Source organism: Tyto alba, unplaced genomic scaffold (genome assembly GCF_018691265.1).
Source record: "Tyto alba isolate M040663 unplaced genomic scaffold, T.alba_DEE_v4.0 Super-Scaffold_6, whole genome shotgun sequence".
NCBI lineage: Eukaryota > Metazoa > Chordata > Aves > Strigiformes > Tytonidae > Tyto > Tyto alba.
In genome coordinates this window covers 13680659-13695824 of record NW_024881327.1, presented here as the reverse complement: position 1 = coordinate 13695824, position 15166 = coordinate 13680659, and the positions used below count along the sequence as shown (strand labels likewise).

The 15166-nt window shown below is 43.9% G+C and overlaps 1 protein-coding gene across 1 annotated transcript in view; it reads right to left on the bottom strand.

Annotated features, from left to right (window-relative positions):
* Window positions 1–6542: 6542 nt before the first annotated feature.
* BMPR1B (bone morphogenetic protein receptor type 1B) overlaps window positions 6543–15166 on the bottom strand; it is an 86239-nt gene continuing 77615 nt past the window's right edge. The window contains exons 7-11 of the mRNA XM_042807596.1: window positions 14138–14330; window positions 13408–13705; window positions 10933–11108; window positions 9410–9540; window positions 6543–7008 (exon numbers count right to left, since the gene is read on the bottom strand). Coding sequence (XP_042663530.1) covers window positions 6883–7008; window positions 9410–9540; window positions 10933–11108; window positions 13408–13705; window positions 14138–14330 — 924 coding nt within the window. The 3' untranslated portion in view covers window positions 6543–6882. The remainder of the gene's footprint in view (window positions 7009–9409; window positions 9541–10932; window positions 11109–13407; window positions 13706–14137; window positions 14331–15166) is intronic.

Sequence of the window (15166 nt, the reverse complement as noted above, 5' to 3'; positions counted from 1 at the left end):
AGCTCAGCTCCCCCTCCCAGCTTCCAACCTTTTTGTTAGGAAGAGGAGCACCCCACCAGCCTTGTGGCAGATGCCTGGGAGGCAAACTGACCACCACCTGGGCAAGATGGTTTTGTCCAGCAATACGGGCCTACGTCTAAGTTAGCCAGGTGGCTACAACGCCCAAACACTGTCGCTCACCCTTCTCGCGCCCGCTCCCCACTGTCAGAGGTGGTGGTTGTTTCTCACCGGGACCGCTAGACCTGTTGTGCTCAGTATTGAATTCCTAGGGGTGCAAGAGGCAAATTCCCCAGTACAGCCACGCAGCTGCTGCTCCCAGCTGAGGTGTGGGATGGCACTGGGGAACCGGTCATCTCTTACAGCCAGCCCCTCGCCAACGGGTCAGCCCTGGGCTGAGGAGCCGATCCTGCCCGTGATGGAGGCGGTACGGGGGCCTACGTGCTGCCAGGGGCAGCACCATCCCATCCCAGCAGCACATCCCATCCCGTCCCATCCCATCCCGTCCTCTCCCATCCCATCCCATCCCATCCCATCCCATCCCATCCCATCCCATCCCATCCCATCCCATCCCATCCCATCCCATCCCATCCCATCCCATCCCCTGCAGGTGCAGGGCTGGATGCCCACCCTCCTGCTGTGCTACGCCGAGGAATGCTCAGCCCTCGCAATGTGTTCGCTCAGCCGCTCTCCCTGCAAGGTTAAGTCACGGTGAAGTCAAAGCCGAAGCACTTCGGTAGCGTACGAAGCCAAACCAGCTCACAGCACGAAGGCTGAGAACATGGTGACGAGTGCATTTGCCAGGTTTGTGAGACGTTGCAGCCCAGATGGAAAAGGGGAGACCATTAAAAACCCACCCTCTTACACCTGGATTACAGCCAGCTTTTCCTAAGGTGTACAGTACCTTTATTTTTATCTCCCATTACAATTTTTAACGCCAGCTACACAGTGGGTGGAAGACAACTACTCAGTCTGTTCTCCTTGAGGACAGGATGCCACCAGCTTTAACACTCCTCAGTGAACTGTATCACTAACACAAGGCTCCTCCATCTCCCTGGCTTCTCTGCTAAAACTGGGGTGTGGGCAATCTCTGCCCACTGGCTCCTGTAATTTATTTGCACTTAAGAGGCAGTAATTCCTTGCAGGAAGACGGGCACAAGCAGCCCCGCAGTGCCAACTCGTGCGGCTGTCCCTTGCAGCTACTGGGGACTGGCAGGTTACTGAGCCAAGACCTGATGCCCCGAGTCCAGATGAAATACTGGGCATTGCTCCAGTACATCGAGCATGGCACAAAGCTGTGGTCAAGTGCCAGTGACAGGTCTACTCCATCCAAAAGCCACTGGACCTTTGGCAACACAGAGGGAGAACTATTCTTTTTTTTTTTTTTTTTTTTTTTTTTAAATCTTCTCTGTAATAGGAAGAGGTAGATTATGTACAAAGAGGACTTGGAGGTAAGACATGAAGGGAGGATCAGTATCCCAAGGGACACGAGACATAACTTCTTCAAAGGAAACTTTGGCCACCATGTGGTCCTGCAGTTAGAGCCGAGCTGCAGGCAGGGCTGGTTTCTGCAAAATTAAGATGCTCATTTTGGACACAGCCACTGCTTTTAGATTTCCTGGTGTCTGGCTGCCTTTCCCTTTGCATACTTAAGTTTTCACAGGAGACAAGCTCTTTTCTGTCCATCCCAGTATTCCCAAACTGTCTACATGTATTGCCAAACTCTGGTTTCCTTTGATTTTTGCCAGCACCATGGGTTGGGCCTGCTGTAGCCTGCAGTCTTTGCATTGGCCAAGCAGCTCCCTTCTTACCTTCAGGGACTTTTCCTTCAGGTACCTTACCTCTAGCTGTTCTTCCCGAGTCTCCTGAAAGTGTCTGCTCCGATGTTTCTGCATTTGAAGGTGAGACTGCAACTCTCCTTCCCAGGTAGTGAAAAGGACAGTTTGGTGTGTTTCATGAGGAAGCAGAGCTCTGGTCTTCGCAAGGGACAGCAGCATGACTCTGCCAGCCTTGAATGGAAGCAAAACAGTCCCAGCATTGCCTACAGCTGCAGAGGATAGAGGTAGCTAAGCCAAAGGCTGAATATTAGCCAGGCACCTACTGAGACGGAGAGGAAAGAAAATGAGAGCAGAGCCTAGGACTGCCCCCAAAACCCATGGCTAGAAAGTTAGGGGAAAAAAGCAAGGAGGATGGGAGGAACGGAGGGCAGCTGCAGAAACACCTATCTCAGCAGCATGCTGGAGAAGGTACAGCCCAGACAGGCTGTGCTGGAGCACTGAATAGCCTTCAGCACTGGGCGGCCAAGAGGAGCAGAAACAGCCCCAAAATGATGGGATACAGTGACAAGCCAGGGACGACATGCAGCAAGCATGGCCTGGCCGAGGGACTGTGGCAACGCTGCCGGAGAACAACTGCAACGCTCCGCCGCTGATCACAGATGTCCTGGGGCAAAGCAGGAGGGCTGCAGGGTCGGTGTTAAGTCAGTGGTAAGATGGGGCTCGAGGGAAAAATGCTGTTTACCCACCTCTCTGAACATAACCAGCAAGGTAATTACACTTTGGGAAACGCTGAGGTGAATGCTGCATGCTGCAACATGGCACTGCAGGACGAGATGAGAGCTCAGGCCGTAAACATAAATACATCCAAGTATCTCTCTGTACGTAGTGATACACATGCTTCGATGTCTCTCAGCATTAAGCAATGCCACATTTCAGCGGATGCGGTGTCTGTTGGTTGCAACTTTTTTCCTCCTGAAACATGGGGCTAGAAAACCTAGCTTCAGTCTGTGCACAGATTACCTCCTGCGCCTCTTGCGCTATTAAAAACAGTACTCACAGTTCATAAATATGTGGGAGAAAGATCGGAAGGGGGGGCCTCACAAAAATATTATGTGAGTGCCAAATTTCTATAGATTTACATAATCAGCCACAAAATGCAAGTGACTGCTCTATTAGTGATAACACTATTTTAATTGCTATTTCTCTCTTCACTGAGTTGTGAAAGGGGTGATGCTTTTTTATGCCAGTGGAAACATATGCAACATCTTGGCTGTTTATTTGTTTGCTCTGAGGAAAAATCTGATAAAAAATAAATAAATAAAGTGAGACATGGTCAAAATAATCTAGCCAGGGAAATGGAACCCAAAGCATTTACTTGTCAAGCACATGAAAAGTAAGAAGTAAAAGCAATCTCAGTCATGGAGAGATGGAAACAATTTTATTTAGGGGAATGTTAAAAGAACCATATACAATTTGAACAAATACAACATAACAGTTTGTTCCTCAGGTTTTCTAATTACAGTATTTACACGTTTAATAAGGCACTGGTTCTCAAAAAAGAACACAAATTTGTTTCTTAGTCTTTACACTGTCAACCTTTTCTTTAACAGAAATAACTTTGTGCTATAGAAAGGATAGCAGTTGCTAGATGGCATCTCTCTTTCTTTTTGGGTGTTCTTTTTAAACCACCTTCTCCCACTTACCTATGCCATCATATTCCTAAACTAAACTTCCTTCAGTAATTTACATTTGAAAACCAGATTTCTAGACCTGCAGGCACTGAAACCACGATTATCTCCGCCACTGACCTCCAAGCTCTCATCAATATGCACTGTGAAACTACCAAAATCTGGAAGTGACATTCAAAGGCCACACCTGGCAAAATAAATGTACTAACCTGTAGTCACTGTACATGCTGAAACCATAATAATTACATGTTGAATGTTGCAGAAAGTCAACCATGCAGGCAGTAACTTGAATGTCACAGTGCTAGAACAAACGACTTCCATGCTTGCCTTAGGCTGTTTTCTGGCCTTAGGAATATTCCTTTATAATAGCATCGATTACAGTGGGTAGGAGATTTGAGGGCAAAATCTGGCCTTTCAAGTCTTGGGAGAAAATAGGCAGGCACTAGTTACACAACTGCAGACCCTTTGCTTTCTCTGAGTGTGTCTCCTCGTATATATATATATATTTATTTATTTTCCTATATAGCACCGCTGCAGTGATTTGTCATTTATGTATTTTCATAAATAAATAATATGTTTTATTTAGTGCTTTATCATCCATAATAGTTTACTTTTAATCCACATCCTGGAGTTATTCCAGACTCCCAACTGAATATATATATGTGTGTGTATATATATATATATATTTATATATATATATATAAAAAACACATAAACTTGAACATTTAACATACACACTTTATGTAACCTATCAACCAGTATCTTAGATCCCTTTCTTTCGGACTAAAAAAAGTAAGACTTTGTTCAGAAAACCAGTGACTGGCCCTTCCTCTCACAGCACACTGATGGCAGACACCAGGGGCATCGCAGGCATCGCATCCACCAGCCACCAAAGCACCCTCCAAAATATTTCTGGAGAGAGCCATGATAATTAAAAAGAAAAAACAAAACGAAACAAAACAAAACAAAACTATTTGAGGAAAGCAGACATGAAATTCAACTACACAAGGCAGGGAAGAAGCATCCCTGCTGTGTGTCCGGGCTCGGAGGTGGGATTGACCGAGCCTCCCCCAACCGCCACCAAAGTCAGTGGTTCCATCTGCTTCATCAGAGCCGAGAAACCCCAGTTCCTTGGGGCGGAGCTGGTTTTTATGAAAGGGCATGAAGGCAAGAGGAGTGAGAATAGAAACCCCGTGGCTCCGTTCACTAAGGTAAGAGAAGAGAGGCTGGGCTGTCCTTCTCATTTTGGGCCACAAATCTTCAATCCAAGGTAGCCAAGGAGAGGAGCAAACTCCACTCTCAGCCAGGCAAGTACGCTGTTTATTAAGGACAGGGAAGCCAGCATTGCCCCTCTTGGGGCCAGGCTTCAGTGTACTATTAACTCCCAGAGATTTTCTTTTTGTATTGCTCGGTAGCTTTGGGTACAGGCAGGGAAACTGTACTGTGGAAAAAGCACTCTAATTACCAAAAATCCTCTGATTAAACTTTTTAACACCTATAATCATGGAGGTCCTGCTGGTTCTCTTGAACCTCTGCATTTTTCTCTGTTAGCTTGAAAGTATAAAATGGTAAGTTTTCCAACTAGAAATACCTTCAGGGAGCTGTGAAGCTAAACCCCAATTATATACCTACCTACCACAAATAAATCAGTTTTGTCCAAAAAGGGAAAAAAGAAGCATTACAGAAATGCTGAGGCTAAATCCAGCATGGCAATTATATCAGTTCTGAAACAGGCTTAGCATAATCAAAGCAGCATTTGTAAAGACTTACTTCAAAATTAAACTGAACACCATCTAGTGAAACAAGACACAGGCAGGCAAAAAATTTTAAAAAATAAAGGAACGGTAAAGAAGGGTATACTGGTAACTCCCATACAGCTCATCTTTGATAATCTGATGAAACCACCTTTCCAAAGAAAACACCTCACAGGGAATATTTCACCTCTCATTTCCCCTTCTGTAGTATTAACATCGCAGCAACTGCTGCAGCCCCAGGAAAGAGGAATGGGGAAAGACAGTGAATACGTTTCCCATTGCTTTTTTCCCCTAAAAGCTCCTCTTGCTACCTAGCAGCCCCAGCGTGGCGGCAGAGCCTGTCACTACCGTCACTTACTGCGCCGTGGCTCCCAGAGGCACGGAGGCTGCTGGAAAGCCACCTGAAATAGTAAGGCAGGTGAAGCTTGAGCCAAATTGTTCGGTTTGCGGTGCCCCCCCGCCCACCCAAGGCCCATGCTCCCTCCCCACCAGCTTCCTACTGCAGCCAGGAAGCACCAGGTCTCCTTACACTTGAGGAAAAATGACTGCCACCCCAAAAATGGGAATTTTTGAGGTTATTCACTTTCCCTTGAAAAAGGGAATGTAAATCTTTTTTTTTTTTTTTTTTTTTTTTTCCCCAACTGTGGTTGTAGATGGATACCTCACTTTTACATGGATGAAAGAGCAAGTTAATACCTTTTTCTCACAAAGAACTTCCTCTTACCCAGTGGTGGTGTATGTCGGTCACAGCAGTTTCAAATTCACCATTGGATCCGAATGTGTACTTCATTTCCACTCACACACAAAATACTTTATTTTGCAGTGGGGGGAAAGAAAGAAAGAAAGAAAAAAAAAAAAAAAAAAAAAAGCATCGGAGAAAAGGGGCACTTGTTTATCATCCTGGCACCATACCCATCAGACTTCCTGGAAACACGAAGAGACAAGTCACACTGAACCATATTCATATGGCTCCCAATTATCTTAAGCACGACCTCCCCGGGGTCAGGCCACCCACAGGAACCCGGCCGCCTGTGCTAACGATGGCAGAGATGTAATTGGGCTCCATCTCGCACGTGCAGGGCTGTGCAAAGTCATCTCCTCAGGTAGGTGGCTTTTAAGACTGTTTCCATTACAGCTCCTCTGAGCTGCACGGACCCAATCGCCTTGTTTATTTTATTTAAATGCTGATGTGCAACAGTCTCTTTATAAATGAAAAACTCGCTTTGCCTTCATTTTCAGCACAGTTTTCTCCAATTTTTTTTAATGTAACAATATACATCTTTTTTACTTCTAACCAAAAGTTTTATTTTCATAAAATTTAAAGCAGTATCTTTTTAAACAATCAAAATAATAATAATAACAATAATAATAATAAAATAATAAGTGGCTTTCATGGAAAGCAACATGCATAATCTCAAACCAGTCACTAAAACTGTATTTCCCCGTGTAAACAAGGGCAGACAAGCCTCTTTCAATCTTGTATGTCAGAATTCAGCTGATTTTTGCAAAGGATAGTCTCCTCAAAATCTGTCAAACAAACTTACAGCTGCTTTTAAGCATGACTGCACTCAGTGAATGTGAAGACTTTCGATACCTCTTCAGGACTTCTGCCTGCACGAGAAAGTCCACTTCCATGGGCCTTCACGAGAGCTGCCTCTGGCCGAGTCAGAGTTTAATGTCCTGCGACTCTGACATTTTGGCAAGTGTTTTCTTGACCCGCAGGGCTGTGAGCCGAGAGGCGGGGTTGTGAGCCCAGCACTCCATCATCAGCTTCCCCATCTGCCGTAGGCACTGCAGAGAGAAACAGGAGAGAAAGTCCCACCTGAGTCAGTGGAATAGGGGACTGCAGTTGGTGGCAGTGCTGAAAAACTGAAGGGAAAAGGTCTTTTCTAAGGGCAGCCACAAAAACCCCCATTCTGGTTGGTACTGCTGTTCCAGAGCTTTTGTTTCCTGTATATTAAGGAGATTTCTCCAAACATGGCAATTACTCTTATGACAAGTTATAGTCTAGACTTGGCCGTACACTCCACAAAAGCACTTCTCTAATTTCCCCTTCCCTAAACTCGCACTGCCTGACCCACACAAGCGTGGGTCTGTACAGAGAGCCCTTTGCTGTACAAATTCAGTGGAATTAATTTTCCTCAGCCAGGGACCGGCCCCTGAGGTACCTGAGCACGCACCCGTGCCCTGCCAAAAAGCTGCCTGTGAGCAGCTGTCTCAGCGCTGCCCTGTCCCGTTCCATCCCCTGCCCGCTTCCAAAACATAGCCAGACCTTCCTCCAGCTCTCAGCAACAACTTTCTCACTGACAACATCTCAGCGTTTGCCTTTGTCATCCTGGAAAAGGAGCATACATTCCCACTCTGCATCTACCACCTTCTTCCAAACATAAAGCACCATGTAAACCACCACAACCGGGTGATGACCCCGCCAGTGTAAGGATTTACGCTGCCTGAAGATTTGCTTGCTGCCATAGGAAAAGAGAAATCTTCCATCTCATCCAACTTGCTCTCTGTTTTCATGAAGCTCCTGGCCCGGCAGCAGTGCAGGTCCTGACAGGCATTTAGCATAAACCCCATCAGCAGTGACGAAACCAGCCTAATACATTTCAGATAAATGTGTTTGGGTGATACACAAGGTTTTATGCACTAACGAATTTGCCTCTCATCTCTAGAATGCCTGAGGTGAGATTACAGATGGCGCTAACCCATTGATCAAGGACAGTTATTTCAACAAGCCTCCTCAATCCTTGATATGTGTGGTAGCAGAACAAACACACCCCGAGTGCCACCACACAAAATCCCTTCCCAGGATCGATATTAACCATCTTTCAATCTTGTATGTCAAAATTCAGCTGATTTTTGCAAAGGATAGTCTCCTCAAAAGCTGCCAAACAAACTTACAGCTGCTCTTAAGCTTCCTCCCGTGTTTCCACTCCCGGTCTGAAGGCTCAGAGGGATTTGGGTAGGGAGAGGATGAGGCAGGTGACTCTCAGTTAGATCCTCCCACACTGGCTGTTGCACAAGCCCTTGAGCCTCCCAGGGAGGTTGTTTTATTTTGCCCTCACATTCCCAATCTGCCTACATCTCATGCCACCTAAATATTTCATCTACCTGCAGAATATTCATCTACACACTGCTATTCCCAAATGGCAGCTGTCTTCTGCGACTGTAGAAAACTTTACAGCGTTAAACTGTACCAATTAACATGATTAATGACCCCTCCTCCACAGCATCTCGAGAGCAGTCGGCAGGTTTGCCTGCAGTACCTCAACTGTTCATCTCCAATCGCACAAGCACAACTTTGCTCCATTACAGGTGCTCAGCAGGGAGAGTTCTGATTTTCCTCCAGCCCTCTCACCTCCTCATTTTATTCTGGAAAGCATTTTCTGGATCCTACATCTCCTCTGAAAGACCACGTCTGTAGCAATCTTTGCTAAAATGCAAAGAGGTACATGAGCACTCTTTTCTGTAAGATGTAAAAGGGTGAACGATGGGTGCCCCTTGGTGCAGCCCAGCTACTGTGGTCAGTACTACTGCACATCAATACCGTAAGAGTGAAACTTAGTATCTTGTGCTCATGTTAGCGTGGAATCACAGTAAAATCACATTTCCAAGCCCGCGCACCTGTGATCACAGAAAAGCTGTATGCTCATTTCATTTCAAAGAGACTGAAGATATTTCCTTCTTAAAAAAAAAAAAAAAAAAAAAAAAAATAAGGTAAAAGGTTGGAATTACAGCCCACACATCAGTACACACTGAAGTAGCTGCCAGAAGACTGAGTACGCTACCACTGCACTATACACCACAAAATAATTTCTCTTTCAAAATCTTTGGCTAGCCACTGATTTAATGCTATTAATGCCAGGAACAGAAAAGGAACAGAAAGCAAAATGAGTGCAAGAGGAAAACAGAGACTAAGAAGGTCTGAGCACAGCCTGCTATTGCTGTGGGATCTGGTAGACAGCACACGAGGAACCCGCGTGCACATACCATGGGCTACGGCCCCTGGGGCTCTGTAACCTTCCGTGGGGATAACCGAGAAGGTCACGCTCCTTCCTGAGCGCTGTTGCACCGTGACTGGTGCTAACACCAGTGGTAAAGCTCCTTCTCACTCAGTACGGTGCAGAATTGAGTCAACCTCACTCGCTCACTCTGATTAAAAGCACAGGCTGCATTTTAAGAGGGACGGTACCTCATCACTGCTCCATCTGTTGGGAAATGAAGGGCGTAGTCTCTTGATGCACACAATCTCCCGCATGTCCTCGTACGAGGGGTCGCTGGGCACGAGGTCATGGTATGGAAGCTGGTATTCCTCAACTATTCCTGAAAGAAGAAATTAGTTGCCCATCACTTGCAGAAAGCATCTTCCACTACCCTGTTCCCCTCTCACTTTATACCAGATTGATCATACTGTTTAACAATTAGAGGTACTTCTCCTTAAAAGGACTTCCCTGCCCCAGAAGTTTATTACACAGTCAAGTTCCAACATAACCATTAACATATAAAGGCTGGCCAGGTAATTTAATCCAAAATCTTAGTTACTTGCTGACTGAGACAGTTTCTACCACTGCTGTCCAGTCCAGAAATGTCCAGTAAGTTATCACAGAAAGAACTAGTAGCACAGGGCCCTTATTAGAGAAATATGGCAGAGAATTAACCCTGAATTCGGTCTCTTCCTTATCAGTGGACAGGGTATATATTAAAGTGCATTTCCGTGCCTTTTCAGAACATGGCAAGGTACCGTTCTTTGTGCGCAGCAACAGTGACAACAATATTACAAATTCTACATTGCATCATTGCAATACACTTTACCAGTTTGTAAACACAGGGATCACGTTGCTCATCAGTGAAATTCAGCTCCTCTAGGATAAGCATGGAGTGAACATTCAGCACGATGCTGCAGGCTTTAAAGACCCATAGAGTCTGGTGAAGGCAGCGTAGACCCGAGAGAGACACGCTCTACTCTTACTTGCCACCGATCTGGCACGGAACCACTGCCAAATCATTTCTCTGCATTTAAGTTTCCTCAGTGGAAAAACAGAGGTAATAACACCCATCATTTCTGCACTACACTGAGTTGTACATGCAGAAAGGACATGTAGCCTAAGTGTACAAGGATGGATCTATGCCCCAAGTCTGCAGCTGGGTGCATTGCTTTATCTTTGCTGTCCTCATGCTTGATGCCTGATATCAGAAGGGAATGAAGCACATCACTGGTATGACAGTGATGTAGTAAGTGACACTTCCTTTTGGTTTGTTTTTCTTTTTTTTTTTTCTACTTGTCTTGTAAACAAATTATTTATTTTAAATAGTGGCACAGCATACTGTCAAATTGTTTGTCCTCTTCCTTTTATTTAACTCTAACAAAACAACGAAATCCCTATTTTCTTTCTGCTAAAATAGTTGAATAACCCCGAGTCCAGCAAAAATGTGTTGCCATTGGAAAAGGCCCTCAAGTGAGCTCCATATTCCTTCTTCAGTGCAGGCATTCACTGCCTTCAAATGAGCCATTAAAATACATGACTAAACCTCTGCTGTTGAAATAGCACTGAGTGATGCTTTAAAATAAGTTTCAACAAGAGAGTTACCTGTACGGTTTATCCACACTTGCTTATTACAGTAAAAACACTTAACCAGGGAAAAGGATGTAATGGAAGATTTGGGTTATAAATGGAGTTCACTGACACAATTAAAAGTTATCTCCCAGCTCTTTACCTCCCGAAACACATCTCCTTGCTATCTCCCAAAGGATGAGTCCAAAACTGTACATATCAGCCATGATGTACGACTGAAAGTGATTTCTATTCAAGCTTTCATCCAGCACCTCAGGCGGCATATAGCGTTTTGTTCCTACGCGGGTATTTGGAGGTATGTCTACCTCGTTTGTGTCACTAAAAGAAAAAGAAGGGGGAAAAAAAAAGACATCAAACACACAGTAAAGTGGCTTGAAAAGAAAGCAATTTAGATAGGAGGAGTGGTAAATTCACACCACATCCACTCTCAAACAAGGTCAAAAGTAATGCATAATCTTAACGGAACATTTCTTACAAGGAAAGCCTCTTAGTGTGAAAGCAACCCTCCATAAAAGGCTGACCCGCCTGAGGCTATGTTAAGCATTCAAATGCAGAACCACAATGGAGATAAGACTCAACAGGGATGCTGTAACATTTTTGAGATTTCATTAGCATTAGCCCAAGTTCTAATGCTGGTGATAACAATCAAATCTTCATCAAATGCTGTTTTCTTAACATACTCCACCACCTAATGCTTTATTCTTAGTAATTAATGGAGAACACTGAACAGCTGGGGCAGTATCACTTAGCTGTAGCAAAAGGGATCTGCAAGGAAGAGGAGCCTAGCTACTTTTTGTGCATGGATTATATTTGATCTCTCTCAACCTTTACACATCAAGATGTGTGTAAACAAATCTAACCAAATATGTCACACCTCTCACATTGACCAGAAGAGACAAGGTATATCTAACAGGAACTAAATTCCCATTAATTATGTGACTGTATTTTTTTTTTCTTATTAACTCAAATTCAGCTGTACCAGTTTTCATGTTTCTAAAAGTTTAATATATGGTATATATTGTGGTTTGCCTAGAAAGGTCCGTTTCCCTTTCATCACCTTCAAAATGTAAACATTTTAAACGTGATGGATACAACAAAATCTCAACTGAATAATGATACAACTACTTCTATAATTTTCTTCACCTACAGCAATTTTCTTCACCTACCGTTATGAAAATAACAAAAAAAGCCAAGCCTGAGATACAACCAGTCACTTACACAGTCATTAAATCATACGTATGTTGGTGGCATTTCTATATATCTCCAAGAATGAAACATAAATTTAGTGACCTGCACCATTGTTCAATATTTCAAGCAAAATGAGAAATGTGGATAACTTTAGTAAACTGATTGGCTTCAGCAGAGCACACCCCTTTCAACTACTTTTTTCCGTTCCTGGCACTGCCTGAGAAATGCTGTCAAAGGAAAGATTCAGTATGAAAAACAAGCCCAGTATGTAATGCAAATTCCACTTGGACTGTGACAAATACATATTTCACCTTCTTGTATACCAACACTTCACAGTTCCTAGTTCTTCTCGGTTCATACCTAAGCAGTGTGCTGCTCTGCACTTGTCAGGCAAGGTATACCTGCAAAGGGCGAATTTCACCCCTGAAACTTTTACAGCAAACAGTGTATTTCCAAGTTGCTCTCTAGGCCCCTGTTCCTCCAAGTAAAAATATTCCTTTCTCATCTCCTAAAGAAAGGTCAGGTTCAGAAAGGAAAAGCCTCACCAAGAAACCTGGTAAGTAAGCGAATGGTGAGAAGAGCACATAAAAACTGCCTTTCTGTACAATTTCAGTTAAAGTTTTGTACAGAATTCTTAATTTTTTTTTTTGATACTTCAGAGAGCACATGATTTCAAAACTGACCTCTGAAACTGAAACCTTCAGCCTATAGCCACATTTCTACACACAGAAAAATCAGAGACTTTGTCACACACATCGCCACCACCAGGAGCACTGCCGAGAGCTCAAGCTCCTTTTGAACGCAACTGTCAGACAGTGACGACTCCTTTACAAACCCCAGGAGTGAGTAAGTCCTACTTGTCTGCTCTAAGTTGTTTAAACAGACAACCATTTTTTTTAAATCAAATTTAAAAGCCATTTCAAAAATCAAATCTGTACTTCAGCAATTTGATTTGTAGGAAATGAAACAAAAAGCAGCCCAAACGGGGTGCTTTTCAATAAATCCCAATTAGCAACTTGTGCAAATGATTAGTATTATTCTGTGTAAGTTGCGAGTGAATTATCTTGGGGTCAGGCAAGCTAAAAGCTTCAGTGACGAGTTTACGGACACGACTTAAACCTGTCGGTGCTACAACCTTTTAGGATGTGGTAGCAATACTCCGGTTGCTATTGAGGGCGAAGTGATGAAAACTGAACCTTTATGCACATGCAACTAATGTGCTCAGCAACCAAAAACTCAGAACTATTCATACACCTGCGTTATGTGTTTACACGACATCCTCGCCCACACAGGTAGCCCCGCTTCGCACACAGGTGAGCGCAGGGTGAAAGGTGTGCACGCACACTGCAGGTGCTTACTCACACGTGCACGCTCCCTCCGCCGACAACTAAACCAGCGTTTGCCAACTTTCCTCCTCACTTCTACTCACCTGATGAATTTAACAGCCAAGCCCAAATCTGCTATACAGCAGGTACCGTTCTTTTTCACCAGGATATTCTTGCTTTTTAGGTCACGGTGGGCAATAGCGGGTTTGCCCTGAGTACTGAAGATCTCCGTGTGCAGGTGGCACAAGCCACTAACGGAGGAGTAAGCCAGTTTTAGCATGGATTTTGTGTCCAAGGTAGTAGATTTTAGATAATCATAAAGCGAGCCGTTCTCATGGTAGTCAGTGATGAGATACAGCTGGGTCCAAGAGCCTGTACCTTTAATGTCTGCGGCAATGAATCCTGCAAAAAAAAGAAGATGATTTTCAAATTAATACTTCTCAGGGGTTTTGTTGACTGCTCAGAACTCTAGACTGTCAGCCACTTCAATAGTTTTATTTTAATAACATATTTCTTTCATCTTGCTTCCATGCAACTATGCCTCACCTCTAGCCTTTATCATATTTTCAGAAAGTCCAGATATGGAAATACAGGAGGCAGAAACAGATGTGTGGTGTTTGGAGTAACAGCCCCCAAATCTCATTATTTTTTAACTTTTATTTATGTGTCAGTAATCCTTGAAATGTCTTTCTTTTGAAAAGTGCTGGGTGGCTAATTGCAGAGCACAGCAGGTAACAAAGCACATAGGAAAGGACATCAGACCACAGCAAATACAAAATTATTAAACTTAAGGAACCTGTACATTATCAAATAATTCTCTGGAATGTCACTCACCAAGAATATTTTCATGTCTCATCAGGACAGTTTGGTAGATTTCTGTTTCTCTGAACCAGCTGGCCTCCTCCGTGGTAAAAAACACTTTCACAGCTACCTTTTCGCCACGCCACTTTCCCATCCAGACTTCTCCATAACGACCTTTTCCAATCTGCTTTACCATCTGAATCTGTTTTGCGATGGTCCTCTGAACCTGTGAAATGACCAGTTGGGCGGTTACAACTTGCCCTGCAAAAACCTTCTGCGTTCACCTCCCTCCTTCTGTGCCTCCTTCCCGCACAGCAAGCCCGGTGGGAAGGACAATATACAGCCACTGTGTCGTGGATTTCAGTGTAGCTTCACAATGGGGGTGCTCCCCATTTCCCCCACCATGCAACGCTGGTGAGGCCATTCCCACCACTGTGAAGAAGCCTTTCTTTCCATACATGCCCAAAACATACCGTGGCCTCTTGAGAAAATAAATCGGTCTGTACAAAGGAAACATTTGACTACTAACCTTGAAATTCTTATTTTCCTGTGGGAGGTCGCCACTTTGTGGAAATTTTTTTCGTACTTTTGGAAAAGCTTTGTCAGAAAACACGCCTGGCTACCCCAACCCAAACCAAATTCCAAAGGCTTAGGTAACACATTTTTAATTAAAACGGGAATGTTTGTTACATACTCAACACCACTGAGACTTAAGGCTAGGGCTCACAAGAGCTAAAAGCATAACAGCACTCCAAAACTAGCAAAATTACTGAGAGCAGCTTCCTATCACCTTCCTTGAAAAACCCATGCCTAATAATTTCCAAATACAAACTTGGTGTTAGGAACCTCAACCACTACTGACACAGTTAGAACCCACCTGACTACATTAATTTTAATAATCATCATTACATAGTAATAAGAATTTTTTTTTGCAAAGATATGGAAGCACAGCTTTAAATCTTCCCTTTCTAGTGCTGTATCAGCTTTGTCAGTGGCTGTACTGTGAACTGACGCTGAAGTCAAACCATTTGTACAGCTGTAGCATAAGATCAATGTACTCAG